The sequence below is a fragment of the Telmatherina bonti genome (assembly GCF_933228915.1).
Source record: "Telmatherina bonti genome assembly, chromosome: 11".
Classification (NCBI taxonomy): domain Eukaryota; kingdom Metazoa; phylum Chordata; class Actinopteri; order Atheriniformes; family Telmatherinidae; genus Telmatherina; species Telmatherina bonti.
The window spans coordinates 29,296,147-29,315,887 of record NC_136629.1 but is presented as its reverse complement, the minus strand read 5'-3'; the positions used below and the strand labels follow the sequence as shown (position 1 = coordinate 29,315,887).

Sequence of the window (19,741 nt, the reverse complement as noted above, 5' to 3'; positions counted from 1 at the left end):
ATAAACGGAAGATGAGAATCTGAGCAGTCCCTCTTGTATTGAAAACACACAAAAAAAGTCATTTTAATAACAGAAACATCATAAATCTGTCTCTGGCTGATTTAAATCATTCATGTGATTTATTATTGCAGCAGTAATCTTGTATTTGATTGTCATATGGTCATTTTGACTGCAAACTTTTGTTCCATATTAATTTGTTGCCAGAAGCATTTTTCTTGTACATTCTTTTCTACAATGACAAAAAAAAAGAATAAATTTGCTGAATAATTCCTTTGCAAACAAACAAAAAGCTCCAGTGAAACAAATGCTCTATATATATATATATATATATATATATATATATATATATATATATATATATATATATATATATATATATATATAGCTTTAGTTATTTAGTCTGTTCATTTGCTATATTGAAACAACATTAAATGTAGTGCTTCATCAACACTAAAAAAATTCTTCTTGCTTAAAGCTTTTACTCTTTGTGGACATTTTGACACAAACATGATGCCAGCATTTACATGCAGTGTTCAGTCCTCCAGTTTGCAGTGATGTAGAGGAGCCTGCAGTCTGTTTAAAGTTTGCCCCCAAGGACTAAGCGGACAAAAGGCTGCACATTTGCTCATCTCCTTCGCTGCAAGGGACACGGAGAGAGAAGACGTATCTCCTGTCAACATGGCTCAGCCTACGCGCACAGCTTCGGTCAGCCGCTGTCTCTTTGGGATAAGCGCTGAAGTTCTTCTTCATCAAACTTTTCTTTTTAAGTCTTGTCAGCAACATATATCACCAAGACAAATTGACCGGAGGCTTCTTCATACTTCTTTGCTGCAATCCACTGATTGAGCCAGAAGCATAAATAAACTCAGACAAACTGTCCACAAAATTGTCAGAATCTTTTTCTTTTATTCATTTATTTATTTTTTTTGTGATTGATATTTATTCTTCAACTGGATTTTCTTCAATAATTAACCTGTGAATATAATTGTGAACATATTTGCATGATCTTTTTTTTTTTTTTTCCCAGCTACTTAAAAGATGTCTTAAGTTGGAAAAAAAAAAGAAATGTTAAAATGTAACTGGGGTATTTTCTGTTTCCAAAGAAACTAGAAAACTTATTCATTACAAGTGAAGTGATTATTCAGTGGGTTGTTATTGTATTTTTCCATTTGCAGAAGTAACCATGGTTGCGGAATAAAGCAGAAACACCAACAGTAATGCAGTGTGGCTGATTGTTCAATTCATTCCCAGAAACGTAAACAGTTTTTTTTTTGGTTTTTTTTTTGCTTTTAAAGCCACATAGTTAAAACTATTCCTAGTCAGTAGGCATACAGTATAACTTCACCTCAGCTGACCGCTTGTCTGGCTGTGACACTTTGTAGGATTTATTGTTTTTGTTTCCACCTCACTTTTTATTAAGTGTTGCTAAGTATCCTCAAAGTTTCACTGCACCCATTTGCTCAATACAATGAGGCAAAGCGAGAGGATAATAAAAAGCATAAAGGACCCTGGAGTGATTCAAATGGGCTGGTTCCTTGGCTCTCCCACTGTGCAACAAATTAATTATCCCCTCTCCAGGAAATCAACACACACACGCACGATCAACAAAGAAGATTTTCTTCCCAGTCTGGGTCGCACCTTGAATGAAAAATGTCCCACAACAATAACCCACAGCAATATTGTGTTAGCGACAGTGTGAAATTGATGAGCATGTTTCCTTTCATTGAGTGCTACATTACACTGTCTGGCTGCAGCGAATCATCCATTAGTGATTGTCACCGTTCAATTTGATTGTGCGCCGCTGAACATCCCAGGGCAGTTACAGAGAGGCCTTGGTGTTAATTCAGACTGAGAGCAGGACTGAGCAGACTCTGAAGGCATAGATGGTGAAGGCATAGAAGTGATGGAGATTGGTGTGATTGGCCCAAGCAGAAGATGCTGTCTGTTGCAGCTTTGAGCAGGAAGAGCTTTCTCCTCCAACGTAACTGTTTCACATTTTAATGTGTAATGTATTTTCGTTTGTAGCGCAGGAAAGACTAAGAGGCATGGTTATGCCTGTAATTCTTCCTTTCCAAATCATCTGTTTCGCAGCACAGATCCACAGCTGCGGTAATTGTTCCCATTAAACAGAAACCATCTGTAACAGCAACCTGAGCGATGGAGCTAAAATGAAGCTCAGTCTAAATGTCAGATGGGAATCTTCACATGGGTGTTATCACACCTCTACCCATTAAAGCTGACTTCAGAGCCACAGTGGGATCATTAAGAGTTGTAAGCTGAGGCTGATACACTGGCTGCAACAAGACACCTGTGTTTTAGATAAGACAGGGGCAGCATTGTAAGAACACAGCCTTTCATACCGCTTTGTTGTCAAGTTTATGTCATGACAACATGACGTCCAAGCAATATAATCTGACATATTCCAGAGTAATACTGAGAGCATCTTCTAAATAAAAAAAAAAAAAACATAATTCCATACAAAAATACATTTATTTTGAACAATTTCAAAATGGTCATTTGTTCACAGTAAGAATTGTGATTTAAAACAAGACGATTCTTATATACTTGACAGAAAGGAACAGCATTGGTGATCATCATGCACACTTTTTGAGCAACTGCACAACTACACCATTACACAGGTTTTAATAGTTTGTTTAATGTGTCAAGTAAACTTTAAAATGACCATAATATATTTACAGTACACACTCACCCCCATTTGATCACAGATAATTAGGGCATGCTATTGTGAAAAAAGTAAAGCAAACAAAGACGATTTACAGTTTGCTGTTGGGCTGAGAAGCATGGAAGCATGTGGCTGCTTGTGAAGTGGGCTGACCTTACGACAAAGTTGAATGAAGCTACTGAATCCCATCTTATTCTATTTACAAGCTATCAATATTCCCACCTTTAAGGCCAGACTTCATCATATGAGAAACAGTAAGGAAAAGCACTGTGTCGTCTTACAGAGCAAAAGCACAACATTTTCTCTTGTTGAAGCATTTACAATAGTGAGATTTTGGCATTCTTACACGTGTGTGTGTGAAAGGAACAACACGACTTCTAGCATTGGAGCTTTAAAAGCTTATTCAAAGCTGGGGTAGGTAATCTTACTCAGAGACATTTTTCTTTACTCAGGGTGAAGTGGTTCCTCATCCTGATAGTAGTCTATACATGTTGTAATCATGAACAATAACAAATATAGTTAGACACCTCAGTAAACTGTAAAAACTCTGACCAGTCTAAATGTTTGGACCGAAATGGAGTTGTTCATTTCATATAAAAACGCCTTGGATCACGCAAGGAGCCAAACCAGACGGGGAGGAGCTAAGACAGGGTGCCACTTTAAAATCTTGGTAGCTCCCCAACATTACCTACCCAGCTTTCTGTGATTGCAAAACTTCACTTAAAGAATGAATACTATCGCTGTGTCATTGGGGCAGAGCTGGATGTGTTCTGCTTTTGTTTTGGTTATAATATCTACTTAGGAGGGTAATAATACAGACACACTTGTTGAAAAAATGAAAACAAAAAGGCTTAACTTGTCAGATTTTATAGTTTCAGCCAAGTTGTGCGATAAAACGACACTGAAATGAACAGAAAACATTGTCAACAAGTCCTGCACATTCGAAAAAACCATTATTCTTTTTTATTTCAAGCCCCTCATAATATTACTATAATATTCCTTGAGGACCACATATCTTATATAAATTTGTATTACATAATAGAATAAAACATACATTCTTTCTCTTGTACTACCTGGAAGTTAATGGTATTTATGTACATTCCATCTTTTTTTTTTTTTCCTCTACCTATCTAATTTCAGTGCCTGCTAACTTTATATCCACCTAAAAAGACCAAACAGATGTGTCAAAGGAAATAAAAAGTTTTCAAATTTGCACATCATCTAAGTGTTTAGAAAATATTCACCATGTTCAATCCATGACATTAGTAACGGCATTATCAGCTACTTTTCAGCAGCTCACCGCTCTCCACCTAGCGGTCCTCGGTTAGTGGGTTGATCCTACTCATGTACTGTAATCTACTTACTCTGTACTCTGTCAAGGACTGAAGCTATTAGCATGAAATAAATAAAACAATGCCAACAAAGCAAACAATTTCAGCACAAGTAAAATACAACAACCTCTACTCACTCAGTTACAGAGCTCAAGTCTTAGACATTAGTACAGTTTGGAAATTCCCGTGTGACAATTCTCTCCATATTTCTTCCAAATCCTCCTGAAAACATGCAAACAAATAAGAAAACAGATTAAATTCAGAGCCAATCAGCTGCTTTGACATCACATGCACATGATCAGCGGTTACTATCTCATGTTTTTGACTTTATCTTCATGACACTGAGATGATATTAGGGGGTGGCAGCTTTTAACGTCAAATGAACAAGTCATTACAAATCTTTTTTACGTCCAGATCAAAAGGTTTATACCAGCATTTACACGTAATTACAAATTCATCACCAATACATTTTGGTTGAAAAGCTGCCCATCACACACAAGAGACATGGCCTGTCTGAGCATGACTGAGCTGATGCTGCAACGTTGATAAGATGAGATCACAGAAACAATTTGTAAAGTGTGATTGTGTATCCGCTAGATTATACAGCAGAGAAAGTCATGTGTCTCAGCTGTGTCAGTGGCTTACATTCAGTCATCTGTGCAGAGAACATGAGGCAAATTTCACCCATGTGAGTAATAATAGCAGAGTAAATTCATCAAGGTGGAGATGTGGCTGTCAGTTCAGATTTGCAAGTGAAATGATGATTTATGAGATTAAATTGCTTTCACAAGCAGCCTGTTCTAAGACTAAAGTACGTAGACAGCAACACAACTTCAATTTGCAGAGTATGTCAAGGAGTTAAAATTGGCATTTTGAGAGGTTAAATTTTACATTTGACTCAGTAAGTTTTGCAGAATTATCACCCAATGCGAGGAAGAGTGCGATAGTAAAAGCTGTGTGTATACGATGAAGGTGAGCAGTGTCAAATAAAAGATCCTTTACCCTACTTTCTTTCACAAACTTGAGAGTGAAACACCTTATAAATTTTTTGTAACTACACAGTGTGAGTCTTTGACAACACCCAAGTAAGCTCACATTAAAAAGAAATGATTTATATTGCATATTTCTTTCGGGTTCCAATTTTTTCTTACCAATTTTTGGTTTATTTCAGCCTTTTGCACATCATTTCAGCTCAGTAAATATCGTTATGAATATATTGGACTGTTGTTTGTTGTTGATAAAGCTGCAATATTTTTCTTTTTTTTTATAGCTTACAACACAATCATCCGTTTGGAGTCACAGCATGTTTCTGCCCACATGATGATGATGAGCCCAGTGTTCATCCTTTTCCAGCACTGATCTTGGTCCCTACCAGCTCCTGAGTTGGAGAATATTCAGCTTTTTATCCGCTACAGTCCCTGCCATATTGACAGTTAGCTTCTAGCTTCAGTATGCTGTTTGGTGTGGATCAGACAGACTAAAATGGATATTTAGACTTTTTTTGTTTCCTTAAGGACATCCACCCTCTATGACCAGGAGCAATGTTGTATACATAGTGAAAATAAACCCAAACGTGACCTAATGATAATGAGCTGAAGTCAGTTAATACTTTTAAGAATAGTTGTTATTTTGATGCAATGACACTCATTTATTTAAATTGTGTAACTTTCATGTAAAAATTTTATGATTTTTGAAGCATTACGTAATGGACCTAATGTGGAACGTGTTGCGTTATCAGTTTAGAGCTTTCCTTCAACATCATATGAGCAAATTCTGCATGACACACGTCGCTTTTTCCTACATTGACCTCTTTCAAAATCTTTTTCAAGAAGTCTGGCAAATACGAGCCCACTCTTACTTTATGTACACCATCCTTTATTTCAAACTTATTTAGCTTTTCCTCACAATGTGCGGATATGCTGTGAATGCAATAGAGTTTTCTACTCTTGACTGATAGGCAGACCAGTGTTGAAAACTTTTTCGCCTTTTGCTGATGTATCATACAGACTCTGGAGTCTCCCTCATCGCTAAATTAATCCTTATATCAACAGCTAACTTTCTGAGCTGTCATTTTACTCATTTGGGATCAACATAAATCAAATGCAAATCCTTGTCTAAACTTGCCCGGCACTTTTAATCGTAATCTGTCAAATTTGGCTTTACATGTTCACATCTTTACTTTAACCTCCACAAATTTTAACTGTAATATCACTTCTTAGCTCCAGCTGCACTGTGACAACTATCAAGCAGCAGAATCATCATCCTGTTCAAGCTTGTTAATAACTCATCTTTGGTCGGGGGACATTTCTCACAGTTGTTCAAGCCAGAGCAGTTCAAGTCTGGTCTATATTGCCTACAACATAGTCAAGTATTGTCCTGACAGTATTGTCAGTAAAAATATTGTACAAGTACAGTACAAGGATTGTCCCAAACAGATGATTAAAGATCAAATGTTCAGTTGGACGGTCACCTGCACTTACAGATGAAGATTTCCTTATAAATTTTGTGACAAAACAGAAACAAACTAATTGAGCCATGTGGGAACATTCATATCTCAGCCAAAGTCAGAAACCAAGAAGCTGAAACCAAGCTGATGAGTATAAATGAAACCTTTGACCAGCAGGTTGTACATTAATTCAATCTAGCCGTCACAAGATTAAAAGGTCTCATGCTTTTCTACTCTAGTAAACAAACCCACTCGAAAGCAACAAAATGGATTTCATTTGTTTTAGATCAGCAATGACTCGGAACAGTGGAAAGAGCTGAGAAATGAAGCACAGCCAAAGTGCTGAGTGACCAGAAAAAAGGGGTCTACAACCCACATGTCTGTGTCAGTATTGCTGCAATGCTTTTTTTTTTTTTTTTTGTCAAATGGTCCACACTGTGCACAGGGACTGAACACTTCTCATCTAATAAACATCACAGTAGATGTCATGCAGAGCTATCAAAAAGTTAACTTGTCATGGTGATATCTGGGTTGTGTGCAGATGCTGCAGCTGTGCTCGTCAATTTGCAAAAGTATGACTCACTGCAGAGATAAAGATGTCCCAGCTCCTCCGACGTGTAGCTACTGCACGTCAACACATTGCACAGTGGCCACGCTAAAAAAAGGACTGAAACAATGCTTTTGCCTCAGTCTGCACCAAATACAGCTAAAATGCATTCAGATTTGCTAAATGATGTATTTTTGTGGGAATAAAATGTTAATCAGTTTCAGTCTCTTACACTGACAGTCATCCTTTAAATCCTGTTTTAATGGATTAATGGATCAGAGTAGATTACAGATATTTATAGTCTGTTTTGCTTTGAGAAAAAAAAAACAAAACAACACAGAATGACTGTTCTCGCACTAGTTTTTGTTTGAATCTTCTACATCCTAAAATGGATTTGAGAAAATCGATGGTGCCGGATAGATGTGAGTTCTTGTACTGCATTAAAGTGATTGTTTTGAGGCTGTGAAATATCCTCTTTAAAAAATCTGATATCCCTTCTTATTGTGGAGATGAAGAGATAATGTATAAGGTAAAAAACACATGTATATATACATATATATACATATATATATATATATATATATATATATATATATATATATATATATATATATATATATATATATATATATATATATATATGTGTGTATATATATATATATATATATATATATATATATATATATATATATATGTATATATATATATATATATATATATATATATATATATATATATATATATATATATATATATATATATATATATATATATATATATATGTATATATTTATACAGCTTGTGAAATTTATAATAATATGGCAATGACAGAAAGTCAATATAGTTTCATATTCAATGTGCCTTTTAAATTGCTTCAAGGCTACTTTAAAATACATCTACATATTTCTTCCACTAATGCTTAAAGACTGTATAACATATAACAGCTGTAAAAGGTGGTGAGTTGTAAATTATTACCTCTGCTCCTGCCCTCCAGCTCCTTTTCCATGAGCTCTTTCTGAGAGGGGAACTCACTGAGCTTGACCTTGGACATGGCGTTGTTCTGACCCACGGTACTAATCACCTCTGGCTCCTTTTCGTGGCTATCCTCAGTCTGCACATGGATCCATGGAATTTTCCTAAAGGGGTTTGGAAAAACAACACAAAGATGATCAGCTTTTTTGAGTGAATTAAACACAATTTATCATTTAATGTCAGCGCGCACAGACCTTTTAAACTTGTAGATGAAGAATGCAGCTAAACCAACAAATACCACACTGAGAAGCATCAGCATGGCAGACCCACTATGGATGGAGTTTGAATCCACAAGGGGGGCTGAAACACAATCATATTCTGATTAATACATATGTATCAAGAGTTTTCCTCTTTTCTCCTATATATTAAGTCTTGCTCCAAAGAGATTACTCTCAGTGCTCCATGTCATACCAACTGCAGCTGTAGTTTGCAATGTAGCACTCTGCATGTCATACCATCTGGACACTAAAAGGAACCTTTAGGAACTCCATGGTTTCTCCCTGGGGCCCACCATGAAGTGGCAGCTTATGCATAGTCCTAGCTTTTTAAACGCTGAGATGCAATATTCAAAGTATATCCCCCTGGTCACCCATCTTTCCTTCAGAGAGAAGCCTATGAAGTGTATGACCTTTCTAGATCATTTTAAAGGCAACCCAGACCTTTGTGTGCAGACACAAATGAAGACAGATTCATTGGTGGATGAAAAGGGTAAAGCCACACAGGCATGATCGACACGTTTTTTGCAATATGCTAATAACCCGGTGACCCTGCCGATTTCCTCATTGCATACCAAATGTGTTCTTTGTCAATCACCTCATTGATCAGCTGATTTCCAACGGTGCTGCTGTCCCACAGCCTTAGGTAAAAGACTGACACACCGTGAAGGATGCTTAAACCCTGTGACATACTGTACTCGCCTCATTTTTCTGCATTAGGTGAGCTTTTGTATCAAACCACTTCAAACGGGACTCATCCTTTTGCACACTGGCAAGTACAAAATTATGCTCTGTTGATGTGTAGATAAATTGAATCTCTGGCCTATTTTAAATGTTTTGTATCATGCACCTGAAAAAGAGTTGTAAATATAACAACAGCAGAGGTGGGCAGAAACAGTGAGATGTAAGGTTACAGTAAAACTTACCCAAGGTTTGCTGAGTCATGTACACAATAATGCGGATATCAGGCTTCAGCTCAAAGTAGATCAGGCCTTGGTTCAGAGCAGTGACAAAAATATCTGATATCTGTTTTAGAAAGTTAACACATGCACACAGACATACACATATACAAAAAACAAACAAAAAATGACAAAAAAAACAGAAAAAGTAATAAGATTTATGTTCGCTGGATTTATGCAACTTTAAAAAATATTCTATTGTCTGTATTACGGCTGCATATATATAAATTGTGTTGCTGTTGAAATTTGTGATAAAAAGTCAAAACTTGCAATATTATAAGCAAATGTTTATGAAAGATGTTAAATTAATGAGGGCTGCATTCTACTTCTGCACCTACTTCTGCTGGTTAGCTGTATAACACCAATTCCAATAGAGCTGGGATGTTGTGGAATACATAAATAAAAACAGAAACCATGATTTGCAAGCCATTTTTTAAAATCTATTTTCAGTTGTATACACTAGAAAGACAACATATTACATGTTCAAACTCATAAACTTTATTCATTCATTCATTCATTTTCCGAACCGCTTATTCCAATTCAGGGTCGCGGGGAAGCTGGAGCCTATCCCAGCCGGCTTTGGGCGACAGGCAGGGTACACCCTGGACAGCTCGCCAGTCCATCGCAGGGCCACACACAGAGAGACGAACAACCATGCTCACACTCACTCCTAGGGGCAATTTAGAGTGACCAATTAACCTATCATGCATGTCTTTGGATGGTTGGAGGAAGCCGGAGTACCCGGAGAGAACCCACGCATACACAGGGAGAACATGCAAACTCCACACAGAAAGGCCACTGACCAAACCAGAAAAGGATCGAACCAGCGACCTTCTTGCTGTGAGGCCACAGTGCTAACCACTGCGACTTTTTTTTTTTTTTTTGCATATATTCACTCATTTTGAATTTGATGCTTGCAACATGTTCCAAAAATGCTGAGACAGGGCAACAAAAGACCTGGAACATTGAGGAACTCTCAAACGACACGTTTGCAGGGGCGGTCCTGGCTAGTTTTGCATCCTGGGCGAATCACCCATCATTCCATACTGTTTCATTACATATACAGTAAAGTCACTCATACAGACCTGCATACCTTTATTTTTTTAGTGTTTCTCCTCTTCTTTTCTCCTTCTCTTTCTGAACTGGGCGCTTGATGGTTTCTTTGGTCTTTTGTCCATTATAACACACCTTTGACTCGACTTAACATCCTCTTTCTGCCCGTCAAACACCCAGAGTTAAGATTGATGTCACGTGATGATGTAATCAAATTCACATTGATGCAGATTTGTGTTTTCTTTTTCTTTCTTTTTTAACATTTTCACGCAACCCAATAAATGTAACATTATACACGTGTGTTCATTTTATGAATGAAATATAATTTATTTGGAAGCAATAGTGTGTGTGGGGGGGATAATAAGAGTTCAGTATATCCCCCACCCCCCTCCTCGCTTTTCCTCTGAGAATGAGACGAACCCGCTTACAACCTCTGCAGTTGCGAGTTGATCCCCCTCCCGTTTCCTCCCTCCCGTCTCCCCCCTCCTGTCTCTTTCCTGGCTTTTCTTCTGACACACACACAACCTGTACAGGCCTACATGACTCTCAGCAGCAAGTTGACATGTTAGTAGTGCATCCAGTGTCCAGCGCTTATTAACTTGATGTGGAAATGTGTGGTATTAATCTGGAGAACTGCCTTTTCTTTTTTTTTTTTTTTCTTTTTTTTTTTCTTGGGCGCGTGTGCGTCCCCAATAGGTTGCGCCCTGTGTGGTCGGCCACATTGCCCATGGCAAAGACCATCCCTGCATGTTTGGAACATTGAAAAGATTAATTGGTTAATTGGTGGTTGTCCTGTTTGGGAAAAAAAGGAACAACCCTGAAAGGTTCGGTCATTCACCTGTAAGGATGGAGCAAAGATCTTCACTTTGGGAACAACTGTGTAAGCAAACAGTCCAGCAGTGTAAGAAAAATGTTTCTTAATGTACAAGGAATTTAGGGGTTTCATCATCTACAGTCCATGATATCATCAAAAGATTCTGAGAATGCGGAGACATGTCTGCAGAAGTGGAAAGTCCAAAAGCCATCACTGAATGCCCATTACCTTCATCCCCTCAGCCAGCACTGTACTAAATACTGACATCATTATGTGTAAAGGATATTACCACGTGGGCTTAGGAAATCTTTAGAAAATCTTTATCAGTTAACATCATTTTTTTGCTACAAGAGCAAACTCTACCATGCAAAATATCAATAACACCCAGAAAGGCTGCGGGCTTCTCTCAGCCAAAGCTCATCTCAAATGGATTGAAGCAAACTGGAAAAGTGTACTGTGGTCTGACAAGCCCACGTTTCAATTTTTTTGGAGAAATCATGGATGACAGGTAAAAGAGGAAAAGGACTATTCTGATTGCTATCAGTGCAAAGTTCAAAAGCTAGCATCCATGATTGTACAGCCGTGTTTTCGTGTCCACTTTCACATCTGTGCGGACATCATTAATGCTTTAAGTACATACAGGTTCAGAAGCAACACATGTTGCATCAAAGCGATATCTTTTTCAAGGACAACCTTGCTTATTTCAGTAAGACAATGCTAAGCCACATTTTGCATGTGTTACAACAGCATGAAAGACTGGCCTGCCTGCAGTTCAGACCTTTTTCTTTGAAAATGTATGGTGCAATATAAAGTGCAACAGCAATGGAGACCCCAGACTGTTGAACACCGGAAGTTGTACATCAAGTAAGAATGGGAAACAATTCCACCTACAAAACTGCAACAAATATTGTCTTCAGTTCCCAAACGCTTATTGAGTGTTGTTAAAAGACAAGGTGTTGCAACACAGTGGTAAACATGAGCCGCTCCCAGCTGTTGAGACTGCAGAGAAAGGAGATTTCAAATGGCTCTATGAAAACTAGTTAATTGGAAAGAGAAACAATACTAAGCGACATCACGCTATTTCTTTATCGTTATATTTCCACTGTTGGATGAACTATAGACTACACAATAAAGTTTATGAGTTTGAAAATTAAATAAATTTTCTTTGACGGTATTCACTTACAAATGTAGATTTAAAAAAATTGCAAATCATTATTTTCTGTTTTTAAATATTTAGTTGTTTTTTTTTTTATATCATAATGTCTTTGTTGCAGTGATGTTTCATGCTGATACTCCAAGTTTCATATTATACAATGAAAGTCTATGTGGTAAGCAACATCACCAAATGGAGGACAGTTTTAGTAAACAGAAATCACACTTGAGGAATTAGCCAGCTGCTAACCTTTAATGAGCTGCAAAGCTTCGTCTCTAACTCGTTTAAAGCTTTGCAACGGAGCTAATAAAGTTTAGATAATACCCAAACTGTCTTTTTTGTTTATTGATCCTTTCATTTAAAATACACTACAAGTCAAAACTTTCCCAAGTATATACAAAGGGATAGTGTGTCCAAACTTTTGACTGGTACTCTATAGTATGAAATTGAACCAGCTTTAGTTCAGATTAGGAACAGTACATAAAATTTATTGACAGTTAACATAAAGATTGTATCCAGCTGGTTATCTTTTGTCTCTAATGGTCTGAAATGGTATTTCCTATAAAAGAGTCCCCCTAAATGTTTCCCACTGGAATTATGACATAAAAATGAGATTTTTTTTTCCCCCCAGGATAACAGCAGAGGTGTGTATCAAATTTAATTTTTTTTACTTTATATTTTGTTTTGGGAACTTTAAATATAAGTAAGTTTGAGAAATTTTTACACTATCAGCTGCCTCTAAAAAGTACATTTATTATTTGTACAATACTGCCTCATAAAATGAATGCTTTTAAACTCTTGATATTTTGTCAGTTAAAAAAAAGAAAGGAAAAGGGAAAGCTTAGTGGTATAGAGAAAGTTTGGACAGGTTAATTGCTTTCTTACATTTATGAATGTTAATTTAATATTCCTGGAGGATAAAATGCTTTTATAAAACCCTTTCCTTGTTGTTCTGTGTTCAAAGACAGTTCCTATTATATGTTCATAATTATATTCCATTTGACCAGCTAATATTGTTCTTTTAGGGAAAAAAAAAAAGTCAAGATGATGAGCAAGTCAAAGCTATTACCGTTCCCAGTGCCTCCTCATGTCTTCCCTTGTGCTCACTTGGTGTATGCTTATCAGGCAGGATAAAGAGCTCTGCTGTCGTTGGAAGTCCCGGGTACAGAGACACCATTAGCTGATCTTCAGCAACCCCAGACACCTGCAGTGATTGGATAACACAACCAGCAGGTGTAACTCCACTGAAGAGGTTAGAGTTTGAGCTGTTAATCTAACTTTGAAGCACAGATCGCATAATTCAGCGCAGCCCATTGGCTAACATTTTGACATCAGCTAAAATAGAAACTCACACTAGTTAAGTGTCATTACATATCAGCTCAAAAAGGACAGTGGTGCATCATGACTGCTGTGTTATTACTGCTCACAGGTATGAAATAGTAATGACCTAAAAGCCACTGGAGTTCAATGTTTGCTCCATGAAATATCTTTTGGGACTTGATGTACCTGTGACAGAGCTGTCTGCACCACACGGCCTATGTCCTCCCTCCACTCGGGGATGTCAGGATTGTGCTCATCAAGAGCTGGTGAAAACGACAACAGCAGTGACCTGAAGAACTCTGGAAAACAGGATGAAGTCATGTCCGTTAGAATATGAACGCTACTTCTGGTTTAGCTTTTGATTAATCTGATGTGCAATTTTGTCTTTTTTCATTTGGTAACACACGCCTTGAAGTTAATTGCTCCTCCAGATTTCGTGTTCGCATACCGTGACATTTTATTCATTAGATAGGGCTACGTTGACATCGACAAGGCGCAGCTTGCCATGTTGACCGAGAGGCATCACACTTTCCAGGAGACAGCATATTGCATATTCATGTAACTCCAAAAAAAGTATGTTGAAGTCTGTTTTCCCCACTCACCTTTAACCGTTATAACTGTTGTGTCCTGCATTACAGCGCCTCCACAAGCAACCTGGACCGTGACCTTGTTATTTCCCTCATTGTGAAACGTGTGAGAGATGCTTCCATCTAACGTTATAATGGGCTAGATTTCAAAAGAGGAAACAGAGAAAACTGCACAGGTAAACCTGCCAAGTATTGAATACTACATGCATTCAGCCCCTGACACATTGTATAATGAGTGGGTTCTGGAGTGAACACAATCAACGTGATAAATAAATATGGCTGAGCTAGATTCTGCACAGGGCAGTCACGTGCAATCACATTTCATTTGATTTGCAGGAAGGCTTTGCAGAAATACTCTCTTTAATTGTAAACAACTGCACAAGGACATTAGGGGAAGAAAGAGGAAGTGCATGTGGTGAACAGGACAAGAGTCTAAAATAGTGGCAAAGAGAGGAGAAGCTTCTCACCTCCGAGCTGTTGCTAAACCACCAAAAGAAGGTCAGAGTTCTAGTGTGGCTTGGCCAAACCACTGCAGTCAGATTAGCTGCTTTCCCCCTGGTGGTTACTATAGGAGCAGAGAGATACACACGCTCCACAGGACCTACAGCAAGAAGACAAACAGCAGCACATATTCATACATGTGTCAAATAAATGAACACAGCAGATACTGAGAATTACTGTGATTGCAGCTGATGCACATTTAGCTCCAGGTGTGCGTTTGCATTTTTTTTTTTAAAAGTCTGAAATGCATAAACGTAATACAAGCATGACTGACGTGCAATTCAGCAGCATGGGGACGTGTATCCACGAAAGAGAGGAAGTTCATGCTATGTGTACTGCTGCAGGAATGAGTAACGATGTTACTTATTCACATACTGGTGATGTGTAAAAACAGCGTGCTGCTGTCAGATCCCTGGCTGTTTTCTGCAAAAGCTGTCACTCGGTAAATCCCAGTCGTTCTGTAGATGTGCTTGATGCCATCATCGGTCCTGCTCAGGTTAGAATATGTGATCTTGATGCCATCCCCAAAGTCTAGCTGGATGCTGGTGCTCAGCGAGTCTCCCTGTGGACACATGGTATGACACAGCATCTGTCATCATGGCTTAGGTCGGGACACTTCACTTAGGCCACATAGAACAAGAGATAGATCAGCCTAATGCTTAAGTGCCAGGGCTGAGATGTCTTAAGCTGTGTCAGTAACATAGTGTAGGTGACTATGAATGGAAGGAGACAGGAATTCAACAGAGAAAAACACAAGGAAAAGTGAATAGAGAGGCCAAAGAGGTACAAAAGGTCATCAACTGTCCAAAAGTAAGAAATATGAATTTAGAAACTATTTTGCCATCTGTAAAAATCCTTCAATGTTTCCACCCAAACTAAAAAAAATAAATAAATAAAACCAACAAAAGCTTTTAACATTAACTTTGGTTTTATTTACTGAGGCTTTATGATATCTGTGTTGAAATTTCTTTGCTGCACCATTAATAGTATGGGCCCTGTGAGTTTATCTGTGGTGCTTACAATGAATAGCACATAAGAAAATAGCAACACCCTGTCAGCAGTTTTATCCTCAGAGGAAAGCAGTTCCAGTTAAACCTGTAACTGAGAAATCAGAGGATTAAACAGAGTAATGATGTTCCTTGTTTCTCCCATGACTTTCCCTCTGTTGTTATCATGAGCTGTTCATGTTGATATCAAGGCGTTATAATTTTTGTAATATTCACCCACAGCATCGCTCAATAACTAATCACAACGCTTGTCTTTTTATGAAAAACTTTTTTAAAAATACATTTCAAAGTAATGTTTTTAGTTTTTTTTTTATTGAAAGTTCAGTATTACAGTGATCACACACCAATATTTGTCTTTAAAAAAAATCTCATGCCTTTGACTTGATACTTGATGACTTGAATGATACGGTCTTTAAATAAATATTAGAGGATGGGTCAGATTTACCTTTATTTTTAAACCCAAAAGTTGCCATGTTTGTTTGGCAAGTCCTTTGTACTTTTAATAAGATTACAACAGATGAAAATTCAAATTCAGGCATGCAAATTCTGTTTGTTGCTGCCAAGCTACAATACTAACATGCTAATACTATAGCATGTGAACAGTGGTGTTGACATATACAGCAGCATGAGTTATTATTGCTATTGCATCCTAAATGCAACAACAATAGCCTCACACAGCCGCTGCTCTAGATGTATATTGATTGTATAAACCCTTTAAAACAGGTATTAAATCCAACAATTGTCTCTGTAAAACTACAGTGATTTATGACTCACATCAGCAAGGTAGATCATGAAAGTAACATTGCTTCCAACAGCTGCACTAAACTCTCCGTGACTGGTGGATAGTCGGAGGCCTCTGGGTGCCCTGGGGCGACATGGTTCCCTCTTTGGTGAAAATGTGTTCCTTTGTCTTTCCTTGCAGTTATTGGATAAGACCCTCCGATACCTTTTAAATATGAAGTACAAACAGATAAATGTTGTTTCAACAAGCGTTTCAAATAAATCATGCCACATATAAAATGCTGACTTGTGCTTCTAGACACATGAGTCTCAACTTTGCAGCTCAGGTCGAAGTGAGATGTGAGGATGATTATGATAAATGATATGATCAAATGCTGAGTTGCCCCTTGTCTGACATCGGAGACAAACAAATGCAGTGATTAATGCATGCATTCAAACATATAAAACAGGTATAAATTTTGCAATTTTAATTGGACTACTGACTAAAATTTGGCCCTCAGTGCAAAGCAACGATTAAAATTTTTAATCACAATTAATTGCGTTGTTACATGCAAAATTCAATAATTAATCAGCAGTGTGTTGCATATTTTAAGACAGTTTAAAATCTTCAGCTGCTTTTTAACAGCAGGTTTCACATATTATTGCAGTAATTAAAATATTTCTTGTAAATATCAATTTAAATATTAAGCATAGTAAAACATATAAAAGTTGATTTTAATAAGCCGTTTTATAATATTTAAATCAGGATTTATTAATCACATCATACTGGTTTATCATGCCCTGCTGCTTCTGCCTTATGTTTTATGGAGGTTTTCTGCTCTTTCTACAGCAAGGATGTCAAACTGAAATACGCAGTGGTCCAAAACTTTATAAAAAAATTTTCAAGTCAAGGTTCAATCAGTTATTGAAAACTGATTAAAATGGACCTAATCAAAAACTTTCAACCTAGAACTAACATCCTATGAGTCCTTACCAATATAACATGATTGCTTTGTTAATAATAAAAAAAAATGGTTGAATTTGTTTTATTATGGCTTTACTTGGACCTTTTCCTTAGATTTCCTAATGAAAACATTTCCCACGAGAAACTAGTAACTAATGCAGCCTATTAGTCTGTTTTCATCTATAAACAACAACATTAAACACTTAATGAGGAGAACATTAATAGAGCCTGATCATATCATTACATCCCACTTTAACAATCAGATTAATATATTTGTACAGTCAAACTCAAACAATCATATCGCTGGTTTCACTTCATCCATCGACATCAAACAAAAGCTTCATGAGGGTTTAAAATCTCCACATTGTTATGAAGTTCACAGCAGGACTCTATGTGACCTAGTTTTTGTTGTTGTTGTTGTTCTTGTGCTTTGGAAACAGTGAAATCTGTGGGCAAACTCCTGGAGATAAAACACTGGTGATGATTAGATTAAAAAATTAGACTCTCATGAAGTTAACTGCTCATGTTTTGGTGCTCCAAATACAAAGCTTTGCCAACACAATGATTCATAAAGTAGTTTTTCCACTCACCTGCATAATTTTCCTCCTGTATCATTAGGCTGCTTAGTTTACATAAGACTCGCACAGCGGTCAATCGATTGCCGTGCCTGCACAGCGCCTTGTGGGACTTGTGCTACCAGTAGTATCTGCAACATACTGGCAAGCCAGCTCACTGGAGATGACGTGCCTCCACTCCACCACGCAGAATGACCCTCATCCCACCAGAATACAACAACTCTTTCCTGACTTGCTGTGGTTCTATGTTATTGTCTAAAACACATTCCAAATCCTCCTGAAAATTATCCAGTTTAAAAATGTCCATGCTGGACTTGTTCTGCATTGTCCTACGATTTCTCAGCATGAAACATACTATGTGCGGCGTTTGAACAAGCAGAAAAGCATGTGTCTCGCACCCCACACGTGAGACTTGAGAGCCCTGTATCAGTCATACACACTAAGTTTCATCATTTGTAATAATATGTGTGATATATAATTTTGCCATGAGGCATTTCTGCAATTGGCTCTGCTTTATTGCTTTTCAAAGAGGTGGGACAGATTGTAGTTTACATTTTCCAGTTTCCCGAGCTTGTTTTTCAGCTCCAAAAGGCAGTAAACTATAATTTTATGTTTTCATTCCAGACAACACATCAAACAAGGTGGAATGAAATAATCTTGTGTGATGGACTGAACATTGGGACCCACTTACCCTGTGCTGTTAAGGAAGCTTTGGCTGGTGCTGCAGCTTTTAGTTGCGCCATTTGGATTAAACCAAAAAGCAGGGGAGCATTTCCCATCCGTCTGGCGTTCCCAGCCATAATCACTGCCAATGGAAAAAAAAAAAAAAAAAAAAAAAAGCAACACGCAACACTTCATGAAATGATAAACATTGCAACTCAAAATAATCTACAAGTTTTTGTAGTAGGGCAAATGCTCTGCAGTTAGAGCTTCATGGAATATTTTAAAACCATAACTAGAGACTTGATTGTCAGACAAGCAAGATCAAACAGAATTTCAGATGGATGGATAAAAGATATTTAAAATTCATTTAACAATTCATTATTAATTGAATTCTAATAAGTCACTTGATATTATGCAAATCACAGAGGCATGATGAAAAGTTCTTAACTCCCATCCACATTTTTCAAACTATAATTGGTCTCATTGCAGTAAATATACAATGTAAGACATATATTAAGACATACAAAGTTTTGCAAACTGATTCTTTATTATTTTTTTTTCTTTAATTACAAATGCCTACAAGCAGACTTAATTATATACAAGTGAATTCGATGCTCAAAGTGGAGTGGCTGCTTGGTAAACATCTTATGAAAGGAAAGATCAGTCCCCTGGGGGTTAGAGTATGAGTTACATTATAATTGAGAACAATAACAGAAGAAACCATTACCATTCAAAATCATAGGATGTGCAGAGGCATGGCTCTGAGGAGTAAATCCTGGAATAGTCTTGCGCCAGCATGCAACGGTTGCCAGGCCTGCGTTTCATATATATCTGCTTCTCACCCATCACACACAGCTCTCCCTATCAGACAAAAAAAAAGAAAAAAAAGGATATAGTTTTATACAAGCATAGTCCCAGTGAGCACTAGACATAATTTCATCATTGCATCTGATCATGATACCTTTTTAACTTTGGATATCTCTACTTAAATCTACACCACTTCTGGGCTTACTTTAATAAATTTATAACACCCACAAATCCAATCTAATCCAACTTTATTTATGGAGCACTTTTAAAACAACATAGTTGACTAAAGTGCTATACACAATCCCGGGCTCATCAACCAATACCAAAATATAAATATAAAAGATGCACAGTAAATTACAACATT

At 37.3% G+C, this 19,741-nt stretch overlaps 1 protein-coding gene across 1 annotated transcript in view; it reads right to left on the bottom strand.

Annotated features, from left to right (window-relative positions):
• Positions 1-4,171: 4,171 nt before the first annotated feature.
• Positions 4,172-19,741, bottom strand: part of sorcs3b (sortilin related VPS10 domain containing receptor 3b) — a gene marked incomplete at both ends in the record, with an annotated part of 59,826 nt that continues 44,256 nt past the window's right edge. Inside the window, 12 exons of the mRNA XM_079248811.1 lie at positions 4,172-4,236; positions 7,983-8,143; positions 8,234-8,339; positions 9,181-9,280; positions 13,303-13,437; positions 13,740-13,852; positions 14,156-14,279; positions 14,608-14,741; positions 15,017-15,203; positions 16,423-16,594; positions 18,599-18,712; positions 19,298-19,431. Of these exons, the coding sequence (XP_079104937.1) occupies positions 4,172-4,236; positions 7,983-8,143; positions 8,234-8,339; positions 9,181-9,280; positions 13,303-13,437; positions 13,740-13,852; positions 14,156-14,279; positions 14,608-14,741; positions 15,017-15,203; positions 16,423-16,594; positions 18,599-18,712; positions 19,298-19,431 (1,545 nt within the window). The remainder of the gene's footprint in view (positions 4,237-7,982; positions 8,144-8,233; positions 8,340-9,180; positions 9,281-13,302; positions 13,438-13,739; positions 13,853-14,155; positions 14,280-14,607; positions 14,742-15,016; positions 15,204-16,422; positions 16,595-18,598; positions 18,713-19,297; positions 19,432-19,741) is intronic.